Raw genomic sequence first — 26,689 nt, forward strand, 5'->3', positions numbered from 1 at the left:
TATCATCTCAGCACTATAAACACCATGCAGAGATACACCTCTAACCCAGAGCCGTGCAGGCCTAATCTTGTGCGTGTTCACTGCGTGTGCCATGTTGGCTGCGCCTGCCCCTGCCCCCCACCAACCTAATAAGACATTGCTTCCTAGAGCAAACAGCTGCATGGGTTGAAATTTATGTAAATATTTTGAAAGGGACACTGGCTCAGAAATTCATTTGCGCCGGCTCAGATGTAAAGCTCACCCCTCTTATTTTCAATTTATTTGCAAATCAAGACCCAAAGAGAACACTAAAGGGCTTGTGGCTCTTAATAGTGAACCAGCAACTCTACATATAGCTGGACGGGATTTATTTGTTTATTTAATAAATAAATATTAATATTATATTTATAATATATATTATATATAATATATATAAATATATATATATATATAAATATACAGTATATATATATAATGTTGCTACACAGTCGCCTCGACATTTCATCCTTTGGTCGTCTTGATATTGTGGTCAACACTGCTAATATTGCAAAAGGGAGCAGATGTCCCAGATCCTGCACGGCATCCCTGGGGAACACCAACCCTATTAGAACAAATGTGTTCTGCTATTGTAAATAGGCACGTTTGCCTCAGCCCGTCCTATTACAGCCGACGCATGATCAATAGGCTGATAACACAGAAACATCAATGTAAAGCGACAGAACAATGAGGGATATCATCGAACATCTATCTTAATATAGCCCTGCTACAAGGGGCCCTGACAAAGTGGGGAGAGAGATAGAAGAAGAAGAAGAAGGGGAGAGGAGGAAGAAAAAAAAAGCTCATGAAAATGCCTCCCCACGAATCCCCATCTTCTATCCAATATGCACAAACACACACACTCCCAGCTGCCAGGGCTATTATTTTCCTATTTCAATTTGACACCCAGGCCTTTTCATGCTAATTCTATTATTCTTGGAAGTTTATGTGATTTCATATCACTAGAAATCGGTAATGTATTATAACCCCCTTTGAGCTAAAATAAACTGAATCCCCCTGCAGTAGCCACCGGGAAAATAATTACTTTCATATCAAAACTCTGCAGGAGTCGAGCGGGTCCTTTTCGCCTCAGGCTCGTAACCTCATTTCAGTGGGGGCTTATAGATGAATAAATTTGTTAAGGCAATATACAAAGTACAACATGAGATTTCTTAAGAAAGCCCTTCCTACTGTAGTCCTGCACTGGATGTGCTGCTATTTAAGGTCTCACACGGTTTGAGGTGCTTGTATACAATAGATTTATTTAAGAAAAACCTTACATATATAAATAGTATAATACCTTTCTTACAGCTCTTGAGGATTTTTGTTGGTGTCGTGGTCTCGTGTTTTGTTTTTCTTGACAAAGTATCACACATTAAAGGATATCTATAGACTCCCGACTCGCACACACATACACACTCGCAGAGATTGGGAGAGAGAGGAGAAGAGAGAGAGAGAGAGCACATTGTCAAAATATCAGCTGGGGAGGGGGGGGCTAGAAATTAGATGCAAAGATGTAGATTCTGGTTAACCTTTGGCCTAATGAAATGTGTAGTTTAGGGGCTATATCGGTATGGTTCTGCTGTTTTTCTTTCTTTTTTCTTTAACCCCCCCTGCTCATTTATTCCATGTCGACATGTTCTTTAGAGTCTGTCTTTGTATCTGCAGGACAGTCACTGAGGACAGACTCGGAGCTGCTGGGGTGATCCTTGTTTTCTAAATGCTCTTTTTTGCCTGCATCCACAGACTCAACGAGCTGTGAACCGTGTTCGTGAGCGAAAGTCGAATCGCTGCAAATAACCGAGGTCTGAGTACTTTTGCCAGTGGAAAAGGCGGCCCTGGGCGGGCTCGTGTGCGGTGAATTTGTCTTTGCCTCTGATCCCACCTGTGCCCTTTGCGTGGTTTCTGCAGAGTCCGGCGAGCTGCTCGTACATCCCGCAGAGCTCGCAGAGACGCTGCAGCGGACGTGAGCCTGGGTTCTTTCCGCCGGCGTGTCACAGTCAGAGTTTACTGCTGTTGTCGTCTTCAGGGCAGTTTGAGGAACAATGAATCCAAGCGGCTGTGTGATGGGATAGAGCAGGAAGTGTCCCTTCCCTATCAAAGGCCGTGAGGAGGGTAAGGCCGCGGGGTTGCGTCTCGGTCTGTGGTCCGAAAGGAGGCTTTCGACGCTAAAAGGGTTGAGTTTCTGCATGCTGGAGGCTCTGCTGTTGTTGGAACACAGGCTTGGCCCGTGACTGGGGTCGGGCGAGTCCAGCTCGGAGTCGCCAGCGTCCCTGTCCAAGTGTCTTTGGTTGTGGTTTTGGCTCTGGAGAGAGTGAGGTGTTTGGTCGCAGCTCGATTGCGTTTGATTTCCACCCACAGAGTCAAAGGGTGGGCCTGTGTTGTGGTCACTGTCGGTCACATGCGACACCCCGCTGTCGCTGTCTGATCCCGGGGTGTGAAATAAATCCCCAGAAACAAGCTTGTTCTGGGACTTTAGCAGCCGGCGTTCCTGCTTTCGTTTCTTCTTCTCCAGCCTGCTCAGCTCTCTCCGGGCGATCTCCTCCGGGTCCATGGGCTCCCCGCTGCAGGTGGTGGGGTGGGCGTTGTGAGCAGGTCGACCTGGACCTTTCTTTGTGTTCTCCTTTTTCCTCCATTTGGCTCTGCGATTTTGAAACCATACCTGCGGAGAAAAGAAAGGTGAACATGTGTGTAATGAGCACGTCTGTCATTGCAAAGGGGAAGTTAATTAGGCCCAAAATCGCCGGTGTGTTAACAATATGGTAATTAAACAAATACTCAGGTTACGTCTCGCTCTTGCTGATTTCTGTGCAGCTCTTTAATTAGGCCTTTGATTACATCCAAATAGCCTTAAATAAAAAGCTCTGGTTTTACATGATAACTGAAGTGTGGGTCATTAGAAGACTTTTCAAATAATATTTTTCCAAGGTAAACTCTCGAATACGATCAAACTTTGCAAACTTCCACTTGGCTGTCTTCAAAAATTTAACCAATAAAATAATAAAATAAAATAAAATAAAACCAAAACAAACAAAACAAAACAGGTATGTTAGGGACATATATCTTATGTCTTATTATATCTCATTATTTTTGGTTATATTTTAACATATATGACGAATATAAGCCAACATTGCCCCCCAAATAATTACCTAAAACTTCATCACTTGTTTGTTATTTTAAACAAACCTGTTATTATTATATTTATGCACTAACATAATTTTTGAAATGCCAGAAAAAACACAATCATATTGTGAAATATTTTATTTATTACGAAAACATATCCTACATATAATATAGCTTATATTATTTCCCAAATTGCCCCATACTGCTGAAAGACTGAGTTACACTTTCTGTCTCTGTATAGCTTAAAATTGAAAACCTAATCTTTATCATGGATAAATAAAACGTAAACAAAGAGATAACAGAGAGACAGAGCTCACAGTCACGACTCGGATTCATAAAAATAAATACGTATTTACCTGAACCCTTGATTCTATCAAGTCCAACCGGAGAGCCAGTGCCTCCCTCATGAACACGTCCGGATAGTGACTCTCATTAAAAGCCTTTTCTAATTCCTCCAGCTGCCAACCTGTGAAATTTGTGCGAGTTCTTCGCCTCTTGCAGCCAGGGCTATCTTTGTCTGGGTCTCCCGAGTCTGACAGCAGAATGAGAATAAATGTAAACAGAGGATAAGTATTTTTTTTTTCTTTTAATTGTCACATTTTAGTATATTTTTAACAGCGTCGGTGTCATGCACGGGTAAAGGGTTTTGCAAAGTTTAGACCCGAAAATTATGGTCTCATTTGAAAATTTGCAGCATTTCACACGTGTGTGTTGCAGCTTCCATGCAATTCTTTCTTTTAAAAAAATAAATAAATAAGCAAAGCTTAAAACACTAACACGGGCATTCCCCTGCTCCAGTGATTACTGACTGACAGAAACATTGTTTTCCTTGGATGCATCTTCAGCTTTCGATGAATGAAATGAAGTCGGGGGGCGAAGAAGATAAATCTGTGCCTGTGTGCGAGGTTCTGCTCGCCTTTTAAACACGCGATGAAGAAGACAACTTGTATCGCAACATCCTGTCTTTGTTTCTTTCTGGGTTTTTTGTCTCTGTGCAACAAGCCAGCATTGATGGGAGGTTATTGTGTGCTGTGTAATGTGGCTTACCTGTCAGTTTGTACTGCTGATTATCTCCATTCATCCCGCAACCCGAAGACAAGAGGGGGTTGGAATTACCCACTGAAGCCGCGCACGAACCATTAAGTAATCCGTCTATTGAGAAAGGAACCGCGGACGCAGATTGAAGTTGATGCCCGGCTAATTCGTAAACGTGATGGTGGCTCAGATGGTACGGGAAGCCCACCATCCCGCCGAGAGAGCCTCCGAACTGGGCGTGAGGTGGATCCAGTATCCTGCTGTCCATCATCCCGCAGGCAAAAGGAAACGACGTTTGGAGGCCGGTGATGGGAATTTAAAAAGCATGCAGTGAGTGTGGCAAACGAGTAGGGGACATGATGTGAAGGGAGCGATGAGCTGTACTTTATCCACATGAACCTCCCAATAATTAGCCCAGGCTCTGGGAATATGAGACCCAATGAAAAGCGGTAATGGACTCTGACGTCAGAGACGCGCTCTGCAAACGCTCCCCGTATCGATTGCTAATTAAAGCTGACATCCACCTCAATAAACAATATCAGAGCTGTCACAACAAGACAGGAGGGCTTTGATAAGAACTACATCGCAACTACACGGGGGACCCACCGGGAGGAAGGGCTCACTGAATGCCGGGAAGAAAAGGCTACAGGCGGATAGATTAGGCCACAGGCTCGATCCCAGACTTTTTGTTCACTAGAGGACCTGCAGATAGATAAATATTAGACCTGATTAAATAATAACGACAGTAATGATATATATGTATTTTTATCACGTAGACCCATTGGCTTTAAATATGTTTGCTGATATTATTTTTTGACCCATTGTTTCTTTCTCTTTTTTTACTTGCATGTATGAAGTGCAAAGGATGGGGATAAAGTAAAAGATATATATTAGTAAAAATTAAAAAAGACCTCCGATCCTGGGGATGGCTGATCCTTTTTCTGCGGACAGTGGGGGTCAAGCATTGTCCCTAAACCCTACTTTGGGAACCACTGAGTTAAGAGGAACCCCCCACGTTAGGTATGGATCATCATTTAAATGCACTAAACCTTTTATACTCAGACAGGTCACCTGCAGGGCGTAAAACAAATAGGGTGATTGTTGGAAATATGGGTGTATTTAAAGGGTAGCTGAAGGCGCAAAGTGAAAGTCAACCGATAATACTTTTACTGTTACAAGGCGAAAGCTTCGATTACGACCAGGGTTTTATGAACAAAATACATAACTATATGAATAAAAGCGTCAGCTGCTAGAGATTACTGCTAAACATCAAAGACAATACAAGCGAGCAGAATTAACAACAACAACAACAACAAAAAAAAAAAGCCAGTCCCATATGTGCACTATACAAACATACACAACATTTCATGTCAGGAAACAAAAGTGGAAAGCTCCCCTGCTTGTGCAACCTGGCACTCAATATGTGACTAGCCTAAATCCTATCTGCTCATTAGGTTTTCAAATAATTAATTCGACTTTATTTATCCCAAGTCTGGCGCTGTCATAATGTTAATCAGAGTTGAAATTTCGCACCCCACTCATTCCCTGACCCTTGGCACCCGGATTGGCATGTTGTAATAACCTGAATCTCTCAACAGAAGCTGCGATAATTGTTACCCTATTAGCATGCAAATTGTTTAATTAATATTATTATGAGGAAGTATATAATCCGCTCGTCACTTGACCCCCAAGCCCAAATAACAACCCTCTGTATTTCAGCGTGTAGCTCTACATTTTAATGAACTCCTCAGAAATGATCTCGCCCATTTATCCATCTTCCTTTTTAGCAGCGGTGGGCTTGTCTTTGAAGCGCTCTCTCTTTGTATTTTAACTTTAATTTTAACGCACATGGACAAGATCTTATGAATAATTCCTCCCCGCTCATTCCCCTTTTTTTTGAACATCTAAAATTCAATAATTGCTTTTAGTCAATCCCAAGCATATATATGGGTTGCACCCCCCACCTCACCCCCCACTCCCCCCACTCGGGCGCACACAGGAGCTCAGTGAAAAGCAGCCCTTGACACAGTCTCCTGAGACATTGCATTCAAATCCGTTTTTCTACAACGGGTGACATTGTCAGATTCTAGCTTTAATTAACCCGATAATAAGGCGAACAAGGCCAGCATTCAGCCGCGACGCTGCCCTGCCTTGTTACCTTTTTTACAACTGGACCTTTTGGCAGTTGTTCAGAGGCAAAAAAGAAAAAGAAAATATTAATGTTTTTTGTCTTCCTGATTTATATGTCCAAGCCGTTTGTTACAACAGGACACAACATCTTTATTGCATTTATGTATTGTTGATCTGAATCAATAAGTGCACAGGGCCTATAAACTAATTGATTAACTTTCTATCCAGGAAGATAAATTCCACGACAAGTAAATAGGGGAGGCTGACAGATACACACTAATGCAATTTCAACACTTTCCTTTAAAAATAATTGTAAATTACAGCACTTGACAAGCCTAAGGTGTGCACTTACACAAAATAACGTAGAAAACAGCTTGCTCTGTCTAAAGCAACTCAACATTATCGTGACATTTTCCTGCTACTTGATATTTCCCTATAGATGGCTCATTTCTCACTTTGAGGCTTAGTCTCTTTCCTTATGCACAGATTCAATGACAAAAGGCCTCCCCAACCCTTAGTAATATATTTAAATTCATTCTTGAGACTAATAGCAGAATAGTCACGCAGACTGAAGCCCTGAGAGTGTGTTTTTCCTCTTATATGAGCGCCATATACTCGGAGCTACGCACACCTTATAGTTTTATTCTACCACTGCATCAATCCTCGCGTATTTAAATCATTTATAGGAGTGTTAAATGTTGCTTTATTCTCTTAGGGGTGCTCTTAAGGTGGCTGCTATAGGCTGTAAATCAACTACTCGCCACAGTGATGAATTAGGTGAAGAAAAACAGCAGTGGCAGTGCTAAACTCCCCTTAGCACACAAACTCCCCATGCCCACTCATTCATTTACTAGTCATACTCTAATCAAGGGATCAAAGGACCAAGCGAGCAGACTATAGGAACTCAGACGCATATTTGCCTAGAGTTTTACACCCATTAAAGTTATTATTTTTAACTAAATAACCTGAAGTTAACTTTGTGTACTTGCACTTTATCTTCCCCTCCCTAAATAAGGCTCTTTAATGCCAACTTTTTGTGTTGTTTGTCTGTTTGGCTGAGCATCCAATAAGAGGATTTTGCAGCAGCACATTCACCTGACTCCAGATAACCAGATAACTGAAATTCATAGGCTTGCCAACTTAATATAGGTGTTCAAATGATACACCCCAATCCCCTCCCAACCACCCCCCTCACCCCAAAAAAGACAGAGGCCTTATCAACATGCCCATCCAACACTGATGCCTACTTTAGTAGCAGAGAATCAAATTCATTTTTAATTAGGCAGGCAAATTAATAGGCAGCAGTTTAGGAGTTTAATTACTCAATTAACTTCACGCACGTTAATTTTTAACTATCTAAATTAGGTTGCACATTATTCGATTTGATGATAATTATAGAATTAAATCTAAATTAATTGTTTTGGATGATTTGGATGAACTAGATGCAATTCCAATTAAACAGCAGGAGGAAAAAAAAGCTGGTTGCCATTTTAAGCTCGCAAATCCTTTGATTCGATTTTAAGCAAGAAACTCTGCCTAGAAATTTTCCTCTGATCCTACAAATTCTCTTTCCCTCTAATCCCACAATTAAAAGTTTCCTCCCATCTAATTATCTGTAATTGTGCCGCTGTCAAAGTAGAATGGAGAAGTGAAAGCGATTGATTTGGACTTTTAATTCAGTTCATTTCTGATAGAAGAGAAAGTAATTCCCTTCAAATTACCTCATTCAATCCTGACACCCTAATGCCCTTCAAAATCTTTTTTTACTCCCCAGCATTTATATATTAAAAATGAAGCTAGAATGACTAGTGCCTCCTAATAATAATAACCAAACTTCCATTAGAATAATAATTTCATTTCAATTAAAACTGACTTATCACCTTTGCTAAAACGTGCTTAATATGCCGAAAATTATCAATGCTTGAAGGAGCCCAAACTGGGGAGTCTAATTGTAATCAGCAAATCAGAGGTGCTTGTCGCTGCCGTGCCTTTGCAGAGAGGCAGTCTCGGAAATAGAACTAATTTACTCAACTCCCCCGGGAAATCCGCTCAACAGATTAACATTTTCAAAATATAGTAATGATATAATTTGAGAAATGGTGACGCCAATTTGTGAGGAGCCTTTGTGCAGAATAATTTGCATTTTTTTTTTCCTTCGCCATCGCCTGCATTTTGCCCCCGTTAATTACAGCTCCGCAGATGAAGGGTGTGCTGTTTGACTCAGTGCTTATTATTCAACTTCAATCTAATAATTCAACTCTACAGTTATATGACAAAGTGTAGCCTATCCACATTTTAAGCCACCCTGCGTATAATCCCAAATGGGTGTGGATGGGTGAAAATGTGAATAGGTGCATATATGCATGCAGTTTGCCTGTCACCGTGTGCGTTATTGCAGTCAGTGCAGCCTCTGTGCTTGGCTGTGCTTAAGACTTGTACTTACAAGTGATGGGTTTGTCTGATTTGAAGCAGCATCCTCCAAAACTTCAATAAATAAACGCTCCTGCCCTTCAGCTCACCTTCTGCCTACACGCTGTGCAGGTAAACTGCTCAAGAGCCGCATCCCCAAACTTTGACAACTAATCAAAGTATTAAATAAAAAACTGCGGATAAAGTTGAGTGGAGGCCACAGACATGTAGCTATTTTTTAACCGTCCAATATTAACTAGTTGCTAGGCTTGTTCACTTTACAAGCCAACTTGGAAGTGATGGCAGGATTGCCATCAATCCCTCGCTGTTTCCTCGCTGCAGAGCTGGTAGAGAGAGCGGTGACTGTACTCTGCAGCCCGGCCATCTGCTTCTGTACAAAAAAATACAAAAAAAAAAAAAAACAACCCCAGAGATATTCACTAGAACTACACTGGGGATAAACAAGGCGAAAAAAATACATTTTGAAGCTCAATATGAGCTTTTCAAATGTTTGCTCGACAAACTTTAGCTGCATGTTTTAAGACTGCTCATGCTCTACAAAAGATTTTTGAAAAAATTGCTTGCTGTTATTATTGTGTTTCTCTTCAAGTTGGTATTTTCTCCATGAATACAATCATGCTCACACATTCTGTGTGGTTTACTTTGTTACAAGCCTTCCTCTCACACAGTTTATACACTTACACACTAACATGGATCCATAAGTTTCTAAACCTACAGGCCACCTTGACCCCACATCAGAGCTCCACCAAAACCCCGTCTCAAGGGACGCGTTAGTGATGGTTAATAAGACCTGCTGTGCCCTCTAGTGGCTGGTCACTTTCAGTTGTTTAGCAAAAGTTAGGTAGTGGACAGACACACAAAAATAATAAAGACATCTTTGAAGAGGTTCACTATATCTAGATAAATCCCACAAAATAAAACAAATACCACAGATGGGTGCAATTTAATCTGAAACACATTCCTCACCATGTCACTGACCTAAGATCTCTTAATAGCTCAAAATGTCAAAAGCACACAAGTTTGACAATGCTGGCATATTTTTATATATTTTTATTAAATATTGATGGCCTGAATTTAGGTGAAGACGATTCATCAGATTTTGAGTGAAGAATAGAGATTTAAGACTTTTTCTTTTCTTTAGATGTACTTTTGTATTACTCAAATCCTCTATTGAGTTGTTGCTGTAATCCTCTAATACAACTGATAATCTAACTGCATCCTTAACAATAGCAGAAGAGGAGGTTTGAGTCCACAGTGTGTGAGGAAGGGATGTGTGCAGAGCACCAGGTGTTTTCAGAGTAGTGCCATCTGGCCTCAGCTTTGGCAGCTTATGAGGCAGGTGCTGTAGAACAGCAGAGATATTTAAGCTGTGTAACTGCTTCTGTCAGTACCCTGTGATCCACTCGCCTACTACACGAACATCTCAGTGGGGAAATATTTCTACTGATGTCACTTAGATCGCTTCCTTTATTGATTCTTTTATAAATAATTATGCTGTAATTATGGAGGATCTCAAATACACATAACATTTTTAAATATTCGTGTAAATCATTAAAGTACCGGAGATATTTGATCAGTCATTTGAACTACAGAAGCTTTAAATGCAGTAAAATATAGGCTGCTGTTATCATGCGAATGTCTTTTTTAGTGTAACTTCTTTGTCTTTGTGTTGGAAATTTGAATCATTAAAGAAATGACTGGATTTCTGAGTCATTATGACCATATAAACACAAAAACACATTGCATTTGCAAAGTGTAACTGTTGTGTCAGGAATTGTGGATCTCCCTTAACCCAGAGAGTGCCAGCTTGTGGAAGAATCCTGCTGCCATCATCTGGTGAAACCTGCAAAGACACCACTTAGTGGGGAATTAAACCAACAGGGTTTCTGCTCTGATAAATTAACATTTTAAGCCATCATTTTGCGCAAGATTTAAACTGTGTGCCATCTAAAACAATGCTAAAGTCTATTTCACTACATTATGCTCACTCATTATAGGGAACAGTCCAAACTAAAATTTAAGAATCCATTCCTGGCAAATTATCAGAAGATTGGATGATTGGTCCTGGGTTTAAATATTTAATGTCGATTGGAATTATTATTATATGGCTCTATAAAACTTTTTAATAAAACTGAATTACACACATTTTCATGAACTGCATTACTTTCAAGGAGTCTTTTGGGGTTGAATATTTCAAAAGATAGAGAGCACTAAAATATTTTTCTGGCTGACAAATCATATCTGTGATGATCAATTTGCCAGGGAGACACTTAACTGTAATTCCAGGACCACAAAATGGCATGTATTATGAATCCTATTCAGTCTAAATCAAGTTAGCTAAAACCAAACAATAGTAAAATTGAGAATTTTAGCCAAACCTTGAATACAGCACATAATTAACACCAAATGATTGTTATTCCCTGTTGGAGTTTTTTTTTTCTTCCTATCTCAAAAGGCTTATTATAAAAAAGCTGTGAAACATCATATGAAACACAAAATCCTTTTTAATAGTCTTCTTCCTTTTCTTCTTCTGCTTCTTCTTCTTCTTCTTCTTTTGGCTGCTTTCATTAAGGAGACACAGCAAATCATCTTTCTGCATTGCATGCTAACCCTAGCATCTTCCTCTGTCACACCAGCATGTCCTTCACTACATCCATGTATCTTCTGTGTGGTCTCCCTCTGTTTCCTCTGCCTGGCAGCTCTGTCTTAATATCCTTTGTCCTATGTATTCACTATCCCGCTATTCCATGCCCGAACCATCACAGCCTTGCCTCTTTGTCTCCAAACCTCTTACAGGTCCTGTGATATACTCATTTCTAATGTCCTTTTCGGTCACTCCCAATGAGAATCTGAGCATTTCAACTCTGCTACTTCCAACTCCGCCTCCTGTCTTTATGTTCGTGCTACCATCTCCAAACCATACATTATACAAGGTTTCAATTTACTTTACCAGTCACAGTCCCGACATTTAAAGTACTATTACCTCCACACTCTTGCTTTTACTTTTCTCCCCCTGATGCCAAACACACCTTCTCCCTTTTCTAAAATTAGCACAGTTTCCACTGACATCCTGTTGGTCAATCGGCCTCACTACGTCTCATTACCATCTCACAAACCTTTCCTTCCATTCTTACTACTTATACCCAGGCATTCATCTACATCCACTCCACCCTGCCTGCTCTCTTTTCTTCACATCTCTGGTACACTGTCTTTTGGTTTGGTATGATATAAGTTATTTAAAATCATCCACCTTCTCTGTTTCTAGTCCTTGCATCTTTACTGTTACACTAATCTGCCTCTCATTCATGCACATGTACTCTGTTCTACTGAGGTTCATTCCTCTTCTCTCCAGAGCATACCTCCACTCTCAAGGCTCTCTTTCACCTGTTCCTTACTGTATGAGTAGCTGTAAGCACACATCGTAGTCCATGGAAAGTTCTACCTGATCTCATCTGTCAACCTATCCATCACCACTGCAAACAAGAAAGGGCTCAGAGCTGAACTCTGATGTAATTGCACCTGCACGTTTAGCACATCTGTCACTCCTACCACATACATTACCACTATCTTGTTATCCTCGTACATGCCCTGGATAACTCTCACTCTTGACTTCCCCACTCAGTACCAGTTCTTGTCTCAGTACTCTATCCTATGCTTTCTCTAGATCCACAAAGACACAGTGCAACTCCTTCTGACCATTTCTATATTTCTCCAGTGTCTGTTATGTATGGGCCTCAGGGGTCAAGCCCCACCCAATAAAGTCCTCATGTCTTTTCAGCTGAATTCTACTCATACACTAATAAGTTGCACTAATTTGTACAATTTGGCAATGAAAAACTTAAACACGACAAAAAAGTTATTGCACTGGAACCTCAGTTTAATTATTTGGTTCAAAGTAGTCGGTGCTTCGGCAGCAATCTTGTTAGTCAGCATGACTGAAGAAGGCGCTGAGCAGATGGGCCTATGCAGGTCAGACTTTGGGAAGTACCCCTTGTGTCTCTTTGAAACTAAAAAGAGGTCATTTATCAGCTTGTGCAGCTAGTTTTAAAGCATGGCTCTACTCGTAAATTGCAAAACAAATGAAATGGAAATGTGCTGATGTTGTGTCCTCAGCCCACTGTGTGATGATTTCATTGATCCACTTCTGAAGCTAGAGAAAATGTCTAGTTTTGCACTAACTGTGGCTACATTATGAGAGTACTATACATTTGTAGCTATAAATGGGGTGGGGGTGGGGGGGTGGGTGCAAAGTGACTACTAATCCTCTGAACTTCCTGATTTACTATCTTTCCATCATCTGTCCTCCTCTGTCTCATTTTTCATTCTTCAGCTCCTCATGCACTCCTTCTGCTTTCATTTGTTAGCACATGTCCATCTTTATCTTTAAGCACCCTAACCTGCTGCACAGCTTTTCCAGTCAATACAAGTCCTGTTCTTGTTCCTTATTGTCCAGCCTTACATAAAACTCAGTGCAAGCCTTTTTTTTCTTTGCCTTTGTCACAACTCTCTTAACATATGCCTGGACTCCAAGTACTCCTGTCTACCTTATTTAACACCCTAACTGTCCCACCTTTTCTTTGTCAATCTGTGTTGCCAATTATCCATCCATTTATCCATTAATAAACCAACGAAAACACATAACATACATTGCATTCAGCATCAACAAAATCAAACGAGGGCAACAAAAATTAAACAAAAGTGTCACATTCCTTTTAAAAAACTCTGTACCTTCAAAAGGTTTGGATCCAAGACCTCAAATACGACTTAATGACAGGAACTGGATAATATGCTGATAAACCTTAACATCTAGTATCAAACCCATTGCTCTTCAAGTTTCTTAACATAACCCACTCCACTGGTAAAATCCACTCATTATGGATAAATTTACAGCGCTTTAATGAATATGTTTTGGACTTGTGAAGATGTAAGGATGTGTCCCTTTTCTAGAAAACAAGTTTGGTCTTTAACAACAAAGATTTGCAGAATGTTGCTGCAGTACAAAATGTAAAACTTGATTATTTACTGATGACTTGGAACAATCTCAGAAGTCTGTTTCCTTCCTCCCTCACAGCCTGCAGGAAGAAGATATCCTGAGACGCATACAGAAGAGTAACAAATTACTCTTTTCAGCCTAAATTTAACCTGCAGATCAGGAAGAGAAATAATGAGAGACAGTCTGCTTTTTCACACTAAATGAACTCCTACTAAACATACAACCAATATAAATTTGACTTCATGTCATTAAACAGTTTTGTCTGAAATATCTGGAAAGGTATTAAACTCAGGAGAAATGGTCTTGTAAATAATATAGTCCTATAAAGATCCCCGTTACACCCTTTCTTACTTCTGACTTCTATTGACCTTGTCTGTGAATAAAAGCAATGAAACTCAACAAACACCAGTTGAAAGGCTCTGGAAAAGCCCAGAAGGTGAAATTCAATTTTAGACTATTATGTCGAATTTATGATAATGATTCACTCTTACATGTCACTTCAACTGATGAATAGGAGCCAGACAAAGGGAACTGTAGTGAGAAATTAATTAAGATACAACCCTTTTTTCAAGGACAATTAGCTGGCAGGGATTGTGAAGTGTTGGAAGTACATACAAGGCTGGGGAAAGAAATAGCCCCTGACAAGTAAAGTGTTCTTGACTGCATCGCTTGCCTGAAAAAAAATAATGTGCTTCAGAAAATGAAAATGCTGAAGAGATGTTAAGTGTCATTATGTTTCTCTGCACTCAAGAGAGGAACACATGGGAGTCTTTTGTTCAAGCCAGAGCTACAGGCAACCTGAGAAGCGGGTGTTCTTACACACAGATGTGAAGAATGCTTGATAGATTATTATTTAGGTCCTTTTTTTTTCAACTGCATTACATTTTGCTGGGGTTCATAATATCAATATTAAGGTGGTTATTATTCAAGCAAACTTTAAGCCACCACTATTATTACTAAGCTGGCTTACAGTGTCCTTATTCTCTGTGGAGCAGTTACACATTGTGACCACTATGGGTCGGTGTGAACAAGATAACATCCAGCAATGTATGAGAACTCTAACTACACTACACACAGCACTAATGTGATTGTTAAAGGCTTTCATTGTTTTTCTTCGCTCAGTGTCTATTTAGGTTATAGCTCTATGAGCTGAATAAACAAAGTATGGCAAGATATACTTTGTTCATCACAGTTTGGGAAATATTTTAAAACCACAAACTCATTTTTCACTCCTCTTAAATAATGTTTTAGATGTAGAGTTTGCACTGGTCTTCACATCATAAAATCATAATTCAAACAGGTTACACATGTTTTTGTGACTTGTAGGCAACAGCTTTTCAGGTTAAATATTTCAAAATAAAAGTAACCTGGTTCTCCGGCTGATATAGATGTGGTGATCAGTTTGCCAGAGATCCTAGTGATTCCAGGAACAAATTACAAGTATTTTCAACTCTTTTTAACTCTTTCTTCTTTTTTAAGAAATTAAGGGGGGAAACAGACAAACTGATACAGGACACAATCAAATTCAAAGTATCCCATTTGTTACATTAAGTAGAGCTTCTGAAGGTTGTTTCATATTGTTAAAAAGCTGTGAAAATGTCTCAGGGCAGAGATTGGTAGGCACAGTCAAGATCCAAGTTGGGCCTTTCTTAAGACCAAAAACAAAAAAAAATAAAAGAGCAAAAGCCTTCAATAGGATTGTTACTGGTACAGTTCATAGAAATAAGCTATGCAGAATACTGTAATGAATGACTTTGTATGCTTATAGCTGTTTATTTTATAATTATATGACACTAGTGTTACCATTCAGTTAGTGTATATGTTGGTACAAAGCCATTAGAATTTCATGATAAATCACTGTGTAACTTTTTCATTTATTATTACGTTTCTTTCTTTTGAAGATTGTTCATTTTTACGAGAGTAAATGCAAATATATAAAACGCTCATGTTGCCATGTCTGCCTGGTTACTTTATTTAAAAAGGGACAGGTAGATACTGTAGTATGCTATGACACAATCTGATACTGAGCTTTGTCTTTGTTTCACTCACAGCCTGTGGTTTCACCTACTTAAAAAATATTTTTAAGAATGTCACACCACTTCCTGTGAAATTTAAAAAAAAACTGTCAGAATAGAGCAGTGTTTGTATACCCCTGTTTAAAATAATAAAAACAATAATAATCTCATTTAACTTTCTTAAAAAAATAATAAAATCTACCAATTTCTTTGTAGCAGCTACATGGCGTCCAGATAAATGACAGTCATCGTGAGTAGTGAGTAAAATTGTGGATCCTTCCAGACGTTTCATCTGTGATTCAGCTCTAGGAAACTACACCCAGGATGACGTGTTTCTCTGACGTAGAGTACGTCCTGACGTGGGAGGAGCGTGCGTGACACACCAAAATTCGACGAAAACAGCCAGCTGAGCATAACAGCACGCAGATGTCGGTGCTAAGGGATCACCCGTGAAACTATTACCAAGAAGGACCGACAAAGTCAGAATTAAGGTGGATGAGTTAAGATAACGTTATTGCCTCCTACAGTAGCACAGCAGAGCGACAGGAAAACGGAATCTGGTGAGTGAAATTTAGACCAACGCTAAGGTTAACTGTCAGATTCACCTTGCTAGCTTTGTTAGCTAAGCAAACAGCTAAGCGAACATAAACATGAACAAAACAGCTGTCTTTTAAACATGTTTACTACGCCTTTTTTGAGTCTAGTCTAAAACAAATGCAGCTAATTTGTTTGGTTTCACCTGTTCGACGTTTACAGACAGTTTCATACTGGCTTATTTGTTAGCTCTATTTAAGTGCTAAGTAGTTATGTTATTATATCAAGCAAGCGTTAATAGCGTCAGCTGAAAATATTTTATAATTCTGATTCAATATCGGACTTTTTTTTTCCTTTGCTGTCACAAGATCGCAACCAGCTTGAGAGAAACTTGGTTATGTAACTAAACTAATCGTTTAAGTTAGCTTAGCTTCTGGCTAGCAATTTAGCAATCTCATCGTAGATCAGGGACTCATAACCATATGTTATCACAATAAAAACATTAGCTGGCGTACAGAAAGACCAGTCTTACCGTGAGATGTTCCCTTCTCTTCCTTTAGGTTTGAAATTCACAGGATATTGCTTCAAAAGTAGCTTTAAGAGATGGAGTTCCCAGATTTAGGAGAGCACTGCTCCGAGAAGACCTGCAAACGTTTAGGTGAGTTTAAAGCGCACAGTCATGTTCCCTCCATTGTTTACGTTTCGAGGCTTGGTTGGAACTTTAATAATAATAACTTTGTCGACAATACAGATTTTCTGCCTATGAGATGTGATGCTTGTCAAGAGATATTCTGCAAGGATCACATAACCTATGCAAATCACAAATGCACATCATCCTACAAAAAGGTAAGCGATATCTAAAGTACAGATTGACTTTGTTGAAAATGTTTTATTATTATTTAGTTACAATATCCTTATAAATTTCATTAAAGTCAACATTGTAGTAACTGCTGTTTGAAGTATGTAATTACTGGCAAGAATACACAAGATTAGAGAAATGATCATTTAAAAATCCCTTTGTTTTAAATGTCCCTGATTTTCAGGTATTTCAACCTAATATTGGAGTCTAAGAAAAATGTATATTTTAGCATTTATTTGCATCACAATAAATGCTGTTCATGCTTTTCACATTTTTGTTCTTATTGTGGCTGCAATTGATGTTATGTTTACAGTTAGTGAGAGAGGTTGTGGTAACTGTTGTGGCCTTAGCAGGGCCTGCTGTAGTTTTCCTGTGTGTGTTTTACCCTCATTCACCTGCGTTAGGTGCTGCTCTTTGCAGCCGACTCCACACAGTAATCAGGCTAGGGAGTACTTTAGATCAGGGAGGGAGTAGCTCAGTGTTTGTCTGTTTACTCCTCCTCTGTGGAGGGGAGAGGGCTTTGACTTTTTAATCTTTGCGTCCAGAGTTTTGTTGTTTTGTTTTCTTTCAGCTTGTCTATCTCTGAGTTTAATTGGTAATAAAGTCTTAAAATTTATAGGAAATTCTGTCTCCTTGTCTCCTTTTCCACTAGGTGTTTTTGTTGTTTCTGCCAGGTGACTGTAACAAATTCCTGAATGAAAAGTAGGCAGGATCCGGGCAAAAAAAAGGCTAAAAGACAGGGAAAATCTGATTTCACCATCAACAACAAACAAATAAATAAATAAATACAAATAAAATAAATGCCAAAAAAAACCAAAAAAAACTCCTCACATAGCAACAATAAGCACCTACCATGCTGTCAGGACACTGGCTCTGACTAGGGACTGGCTCTCCTCCCCCTCAGTTTAAGCAGTTACTGAAGTGAAATGCAAAAGTAGACACAGTAATCTAATTGATGTTCTGTAATCATGTTTCCTTTTTAAATAACATTTTCTTTTTTTTCTTATATTTGTCCCTGTAGGATATCCAGGTACCAGTATGCCCTTTGTGTAACACCCCCATTCCCGTCAAGAGAGGAGAGATGCCTGACATTAAAGTTGGTGAGCACATTGATCGGGACTGTAAATCCGACCCCGCACAAAGAAAGAGAAAGGTTAGTATAACACTGATTTGTGTTTTACCCAGCAGCCAGTTAGAATCCACAAAGTAATAACTGACTATGTTTTCTTTTTCAGATTTTCACAAATAAATGCTCGAAAGGAGGCTGTAAGCAGAAGGAGATGATAAGAGTTACCTGTGACCAGTGTCATTTAAATTACTGTCTTAAACACCGTCACCCACTAGACCACGATTGTAAGACTGACGGGAAACCTCTGTCCAAATCTGGGTGAGTACCGTTGAACTGTTCATCGATAATGCTGTTCTTTCATCTGAAATCTGACAGTGTGGACCTTTGAACTGATTTTTTCCCCTTGCTGTTGTTGTGTTTTTTGTTTGTTTTTTTTTAATTGCTGATGTCTCAGAAATGCTGCTTTAATGAGGACCCAAGGTACTTCCTCCACGTCTGCCTCTACTTCCAGTTCTTCTAGTTCAGGAAACACAAGACCTGTTTCTAATGGTCTGAATGCAAATAGCAGAAGTCACAGCACTGGGTGAGTATTTTTAGCTCGTATTGAATTTAAATGTGTCAGAGAAAATGGGGAATGTTTGTGATTTAAGATTTGTTTTTTTGTTTTTATTTATGCGCAATTTTGTTTTTTAGCTCTGCCCAGCGAATTTCTACTTCAGTTTCAGCTCAGAATGTTATACCACCATCAGCATCATTTCAGGCCGGCCTGGTATGTATATTGTTTACACAGCATGATGCCATTAATTAAAAAAAAAAAAAAAAAAAAGTTTGGTCAATGTAAACATAGGTGTGGTGCTGTGCTCTCATTGCAGACAGAAGAACAGGCTTTACAAAGAGCTTTGGAGATGTCTTTGGCTGATTCAAGGCAGACAGTTGCGCCAGCACTTAGGTGAGTATGTTTTTCTCCGAATGCCAAAATTGTTCACCCCCCTTGAAGCCACTCATGTCTGTGCTGGTGTGAATGGAGGAGTGTTTTTCTCACTGACATTCAGCTTAAAAGTGCTGCTTCTTAGAAAGTCATTGAGAGCAACAATGAAAGGGAAGGCAAACGGAGAAAATTAAGTGTTAAACAATGTTAATGAATCTGACTGAATCAGCAAACACAAGTGCTCTTATGGTACCATGGCTATCAGGTTGTATTGTTTTTTGCATTTGATGAGAAGGAAATGAACCTCATGTGACGTTCCTCAAGGAGTGGTCAAATTAAAAAATCAAAAGTTTTCTAGCAGTTGAATTTGTATTTGAATAAAACAATTATCAAGAGCCTTACTAGCATATATGGTTTGGACAGAAAGACAAGAGGCAGAGCTGAAGATACTAAGATTTTCTTTGGGAGTAGTGAGACTGGGCATGATTAGAAATTAGTACATCAGAGGGGCAGCTGAGGTTGGGAAGTTTGAAGACTGGGTTAGTGAGGCAAGGCTGAGATGGTCTGGATAAAGTACAGAGTGTGGATATATTGGACAAAGGTTGTTAAATGTGGAGCTGCCAGACAGGATGAAAAGAGGAACACCAAAGAGGATGTAGTGGAGTTGGACATGCAGAGGGTTGGTGTGACAGAGGAAGATGCTAGGGATGGGGTGAGATGGAGGCAGATGATCTGCTGTGGCAGCTCCTAAAGGGAGCAGCCAAAAGTAGTAGTTGTCTGTTTTCACACATAAATTCAAAAGTCCTTTCTTACATGTAGGTCAGAGCAGCAGAGAGTTGGCTTCAGCTGTGTTTAATTACTTGAAATACCTTGGTTTGGGTAAAGGTACTGCCTGACTCGAGCAGGCAGACAGGAAACATGATGACCACTCACTGACTGTGAACCAACCAGATAATTGACAAATTTATTCAGTCGAACATAACACTGACTCGGTATGCGCAAGCTGCCAAATTGAAAACTGTTTAATGCCTGATCTAAATGTGTAGGACATGCAGTGTCTAGGAAAGTTCAGGTAAATGTGTAAAAGCAGCTTTTGAGTGTCAGATATGTTGAGAGGGGACTATTATTTTATCCTCTAATATCGCTGTTGCATTATCCTCTATGGGGTTTAAATATTTTATAACACTCATATCTATGTGCATTATGGAAATATTATTCCACTTGGAAACATTTTTCCAGTAGCAGATAGCCTGTGAGACGCACACAGTGTGGCTGAGATGTGCTTCTCATACATCTCTTGACTTTCAGTCCTCCAATCAACTCGGTAATAGAAAGCAATAATATCTAATGTCATATCTTAACCATAGAGATGGTTTATTAGATTTAATAAAGGAGGAAACGTGCTCTGCAGTTTTTCCTTTTATCTTACATGGTGTGAACATATTTAAAAATTTTGTTTTGACAGTTTTCCTGGAATTGCTAAAGGAAACTGAATCCTCAGCTTTGCTTGCTGCAAGTTTATTCCCCTAAACAAGCGGTCTTAATTGACAGAGACAGTTTCACCACACGGCCAATCATTAGCTTCTTCACACTTATGATAGGAAACTCCAAAACAGCTATTTAGCAGACCTGATGTTTATAAAATGTAATGTATGAGGGGGCACTAAAACTGGTAACGCTTATAATAGAGGTGTAAATTATATACACAAGTGATGCTTCACTAATGCATGACTCACAACAACATGATGCAGGATGTTTCATAAACTCATGTAAAATTCATGGTGCTATGACACGTTATGGAGTTGCTGACCTTTTTTATGGGCTTGGTTCAGATCAGCAGAGTAGCAGTGAATTTTAAGTCCATAACAAAAACTGCATAATGTGTTTATGCAAACATTGACTTTTTTTTGTCTTTGGGGGAGGTCAATTTTGGTGCCCAGCAAAAATGTTTTCTTTCCATCAAGGAAAAATCACGTGGACTTTGATTTAGTTTTAAAAATGGATAGAAATGATAAAATCTTTAACTGCATCTCTGCGTGTGGACTGAATGTCCATGTTGAGCCAGGAAAATCATCTTCATATAATAATTATATTCTTCATTTATCTGTTGTGTAAATGACAAGTGGTTTCACACACAAACTAAACTGCACTAAAAACGATTAAAGTCTTCAGATTTTTTTTTTTCCTTTCCTTCTTTTGAACAAATTTCTCTCAGTCCTTCCAATGGTTTTTTTTTTTTTGTTTGTTTGTTTTTTGTTTTTGTTTTTTGTTTGTTTGTTTTGTTTTTTTTCTCCCCCACTAACATTTTCTTGTTTGTGTCTCAGCCCTCAGGAGCAGGAGGATCTGGCTCTCGCTCAGGCTCTCGCTGCCAGTGAAGAAGAATACAGACGCCAGCAGCAGAGACAACAGGTACCAGGAAAGCTTATCCGTCAGTAGTATGCTAACAAGAACGCATGTAGGTACACTGTTGTCACAGCAACCCTTCCTTTTTAAACAGTCTTTTTGGTAGAAGATGAGACCAAATTGCTTTTTAATACATTTTTAGTCATGTGACGTGTACAAGTGCGGTGAATCTTTGTAACTTTGTTTTCTCTTTGCTTAGGGGAGAGACTCCAAACAGTCCACCTGCAGCCTTTCTTAATCTCAGATCACCATTTTAGACTTCAAGCTGTGCTAATTATTTCCTAGAAACTGCACATGTGAGGTGTCACTTTCCGGGATCAGTGATTCTTCAGTGATACATACTCGCTCTTGGAAGTTGCTGACACATTACCGCCTTCTACAATATAAGCACATATACTTTCCAGCAGAATCTGTCATTTTTACAAATGATTTGCTCTGTAAATATTTTATATGGCTATCATGATTAATCCATTATATTAAAATGTATGATTATTGAATAAATTATGTCAAAGACGCACCCTGAACCCTCGAGTTTGTCAGTTAATTCAGATTTACACTTGCACTTGGAAAAGATGGGCTCTTATTTGGCCTAATCTGTAAGTCCATTTGAATCCATTAGTGATTTGGAATTGTCAAGTGATCTATAAAGCCTTTTAGCTGTTGAGGGTAGTTTGTTAAATTTGGGTCAGGTTTACTAATTATGAAGTACTATGCAGAAGTCTTGAGGGATTCCTTTTTTCTTCAATTTATTGAAACTTCTGCAAATGTGCATGTAAATACAATTTAAAAGGTGAAAACTGAGTTTGTTAAGGTTGAAAACGAGTATTTGGTTTTACCGCCTTTATTCTTCAACACAGCCTGAGCTCTCAGGCAAGCTTTCATGTCATTTGTAAATATTGTTATAATGGGGAGACAACACCATTTCTATTAATGTGTCATTGTGTGTTGTTTTCTAGGTGTGCTTTTACTGCATTGTCATACTGAAAAATGAAGACTCTGCCAAACACTTTCCAAATGGTTTTCCATGGTCGATGAAAATCTGCCTGTATTTTTCTACTTTCATAAACACCTACTGGCTGAAGTGCAGCCCCAACCCTCCACTATGTTTTACAAATGGTTGTAGATACTCACTGTTCTACCGCTCTCCTGACCACCTCTGTACATATTAATGGTGATTTGAACCAAAAATTGGATTGTTGGCCCTGCGACAGACTGGCGACCTGTCTGGGGTGTACCCTGCCTCTCGCCTTGTGGTAGCTGGGATAGGCTTCAGCTCCAATCTTAGCCTTTTCACCCTGTTTCACTTCATTAAAAAGATAAGAAGAAAAAAAAAGTTAAAGAGAAGTTACAGAGAATTTTATTACCACAAGCAATTAAGGACTTTATTTTACAATGCTTTGACCTTCAGACCTTCAGCAGCCATAATAAAGGTCTAATGCAAACCATGGTGAAAATAATTAACAGCATGCTGGTCTTGGCTGCTCTGTATTTTATATAAGAAGTTAAAGCAAGCATTAATTTAACCATTATGTTTAAAAGTGTAATGTTCTTTGTGAACAATGGCTAGATAAGGTTGGATGAATAAAAATATGTGGACAGCAGTGTAATTAGCAGCGTATAATAAATGCACTTTTCACTGCTGCTGCACTATCAGGGTAGCCTGCTGTACCTGAGATTATCCCTCTTTGAGCAACGTAAATTGGGATGTGGGAAATTTTGTTGACAAATCTTTAAAATACAAATATAAGAATGGAACTGGTTACACTGGTTATTATATTCTTTTACTTATAGCAATTATTCAGGTGTTGTACAGCAGAGGGCAGTAAGGCATCATAAATGGTGCTCATTTTCTTTCCATAGGAAGCTGATTATTATTCCACAACTGTTAGTCAGAAACAAACTCTTTATTTTTGAGAAAACTTTTTTTTAAACTATTTTAATGTTTTTTTGTTGTTTGTTTGTTTTTTCCTTTGCTGCCATTTACATGAACAGTCAGGATAAAAAAAAAGTTCACTAAGCTTTTCCGTTTATGTGGCAGCAGATGAAGTGTTGGAGAGTGTTGTGATATTAGCTGCCCAAAGCAATTTACATAATAATATTTAATAAGCATGGCTGAAGGGCGAACAGCTGCTGGACATGACCTCTTTAACCTACTGCATTTACCATGTGTCACAAAACTCTAATTATCATTATTACAGTGAAATTGTTACTCAGTCATTTCACACTTTGCACGATGCACTAGATATCTATGCATGCATCACTTACATCGTGCAATAATTTAATCCCTTATAGATCGTAATTGTAATTTCAGCTATCTGCAAACAGCCAATTGTGGTCATTCAAAGCATGCTTTGCTAATAAAAACACTGGATGATTTTTTTTTTTTTTTAAATTTTGTAGCCACTAGAAGGTCTGATCAGTTGTAAGATCTTGCCGCATAAATTTACATATTCATTAGGAAAGTCATTTTCCTTAAGCTAATGTAGATGCTAACAGCTGTACAGGATTTGGGGCACACATTAAAACCTACATTTTATGCACGACATTAATTTAATCAGTTAATTTATTGTAAGGAATACCAAATTGTTACTATTTGAAATATTCCAGTCAACCTTATTAGCCAACAGTAATGTAATTTTTGCATTTAATTGCAATAAATCCATGTGTCCATTCTTCTCCACCGGAAGTTCTTTTTATACCAGAGAAATGCAAACAAGCTAAGCATTTTTTTCCCTCTCCAGACTTATTATTAAACATTATTAGTGAGTATCTACATAAGCCACAAAGGAGAAGGGCACAAATTGCTTCATATTAAATGTAGATGGTTGCATAACACTGTCAAACATAATTGTGTTTCCCTGATAGCAGTCTCAGTGGCCTTGGTGGAAACGACTTTCATAATTATGAAAAGGAGAGATTCTACTTGCGTCATTGTAAATAGTTTTATAAGTGGAAACTGAAGACAGGCTGTTCCCTAGATTGTCAGACTTGTTAAGTAAGGTGATTGGGATATCTAACAACTAAAGCAGACAAACCTTCTCACATTCCTCTACTTTCATGATAACTGGTGAGTAAAATTTGAAGTGAAAAGAGGGAAAGCAGAAAACCCAATGTTAAAAAATAGAAATCTCACTGGGATTTTCTTAAAGGTCATTTCTCTAGGTGTGGAAAACATTCAGACTTTGACAGGTTTACAATAGCAGCTTTTCATCTCTCCTTGCCCTTGTCTCTCCTGGTTTGACTCCAGGTCACAATGGAGGTTTCTGAGGCGTACACTTTATGCACCTGGGCTCTCAGACACGACAGCATCCATCAAGAGAGCCAAAACAAATTATGTTGTTAATCTCGGTAATAAATGGAGACATGATCTCGTTTGTGTTGTTGATTCAGGGGAAGTTTTGAGATTTTTGCTGGAGTGCTGCTGTGTCTGTTGCAGAGAAATTGACAAACTGTTTCTAGGTAAATGGTAAAGATTATCTCTGTGGGGAGAAAATGAGTCAGCTCTGCTTGCCACGAAATGCGATCATGGATCAAGTGAGTGACTTTACAAGTGGTTCAGCATGCGTCAGTTTTACTAATCGTGTTTTGTCAGTAGCGCTGTTATTCTCTGTGTGTGTCCAAAATAAAGTAAATTAAAAGTTAAAAGTAAAGATTCCCTTTCTTAAGTGAAAAACAAAAAATAACCATTCAGTTTGTTATCATAAATTCATAAAAGTTACATATATGCATTTCCCAATAACAGGAATATAATAATTTTAAACCAAAGGGTGTCTACAGGTAATAAGGATCACAGGAAGACCAAACACATGCATTTATAAGAGCTCATGTTGTTATGTATAGAGTGATGGAGCCATGCTTCCCAGCTGGAGTTTTATAGCCTAGGAGGAAAACATAAATCTGTAAGAGTCTCCAATTTCCCGGTATCACAAATGTTATTTCACAGCACAGCAGGAAAACAAGAAAACGGGCAAAAACGTGGCCTTGTTGTGTCAGTGCTAATGGAAAAGTTGTGAGATTAAGGGGTCAGAAAACCTTCTGCTGAAAAGTTCCAAACCTGCAAGGTGCTTCCACATGTATTTTTGAAATGCACATCTAATATAAGTAGGAAATTCAGGGTATTTATTTCTACATTATAACATTAGAACTTGTGCATATGTGTATGTGTGTAAAACAGATTAACCAAAGCAAAGTGCTCTTTAGGATTTTGCTTCGGGAGCGGTTAGCATACTCTGAATTTTAAGGAACTTGCTTTTTCACTATACTTGAGTTGCTAGTTTACCAGCAGCACCAGCACCTGTGCAACTTGTTTAGCACAAAGAAACCATAAGCCCTGCACAGCTGACACAGTTGGCACAGTCACACACACTGCTAGCTGAATTGGCACAGTTGGTTATTCCCAGGACTCGAGCAGCAGAACAGAATAGCAGCTTCATATTTTTTATTTTCAAAACAGGAACAACAGTTCATGCTTTACTGAATATTTGTTCTCTGAGAACAACGTGTCATTGAGCAGAAAAACATTAATTTCAGCCATTAAACACCGGGAGCTAGAGGCTCACCAAGAGCTCTGAAGCTCAGTCAGAGTAATTTTATTCTAGGTATTAAGTACACTTGACACTCATTAAGGTTTGAAAGTGGGACGGTGGACAGAAAGAGCTCTGGCTGAGTGCTATTATTCTTTTCCACAGTGTAACATGTTTTGTCATTGAACAGATGAGTAGTGTGCAAGAATAAAGCCTGGCAGAAACAAGCAGGGTGCAAAACACAACTTCATAATTAGAGCCAAGGGAGAATGCAAAAGCTTAAAATGTATTGTGACATGAAATGCAAATGTTCTTTAAAGCACCATGCAATCGTTTGGAAGTCGTCATACATAAAATTACATTTTTAAGCCCCTTTCAAACAAAATTATATGATGCCACTTTAAAAGATTTATGAAGCCAGTTTCTGGTTTCATTTGTCTGTTAAAGTGGCAGCGCTTTAATGACATATGTCACTCAAACATAGGTCATCTTTAAATTAAAGTTTTTACACAAAGAGCGGCAGCATAGACTCTACTTAGGTCTTGCCACTAAAAATACTGCCCCGCCCTTCACACACACACACACACACACACACACACACACACACACACACACACACACACACACACACA

The 26,689-nt window shown here is 38.9% G+C and overlaps 2 protein-coding genes across 2 annotated transcripts; one reads left to right on the forward strand and one right to left on the reverse strand.

The window, feature by feature from the left end:
* Positions 1 to 465: 465 nt before the first annotated feature.
* Positions 466 to 4,885, reverse strand: uncx (UNC homeobox). The gene is made up of 3 exons (XM_005920273.3): positions 4,186 to 4,885; positions 3,495 to 3,670; positions 466 to 2,677 (listed from the first exon to the last, which is right to left on the reverse strand). Exons 1-3 carry the CDS (start codon positions 4,442 to 4,444, stop codon positions 1,637 to 1,639), a joined length of 1,476 nt encoding a protein of 491 aa, XP_005920335.1. The 5' UTR covers positions 4,445 to 4,885; the 3' UTR covers positions 466 to 1,636.
* An 11,214-nt stretch (positions 4,886 to 16,099) lies between these two features.
* Positions 16,100 to 18,638, forward strand: zfand2a (zinc finger, AN1-type domain 2A; the record flags this gene model as incomplete). The annotated part of the gene is given in 5 exon segments (XM_005920274.2): positions 16,100 to 16,301; positions 16,836 to 16,933; positions 17,027 to 17,121; positions 18,156 to 18,287; positions 18,370 to 18,638. Coding segments are annotated over 4 exon segments (438 nt in total). The 5' UTR covers positions 16,100 to 16,301; positions 16,836 to 16,878.
* Between the last annotated feature and the right edge of the window lie 8,051 nt (positions 18,639 to 26,689).

Source organism: Haplochromis burtoni, unplaced genomic scaffold (genome assembly GCF_018398535.1).
Source record: "Haplochromis burtoni strain Fernald_Lab_line unplaced genomic scaffold, NCSU_Asbu1 Contig_21, whole genome shotgun sequence".
Classification (NCBI taxonomy): domain Eukaryota; kingdom Metazoa; phylum Chordata; class Actinopteri; order Cichliformes; family Cichlidae; genus Haplochromis; species Haplochromis burtoni.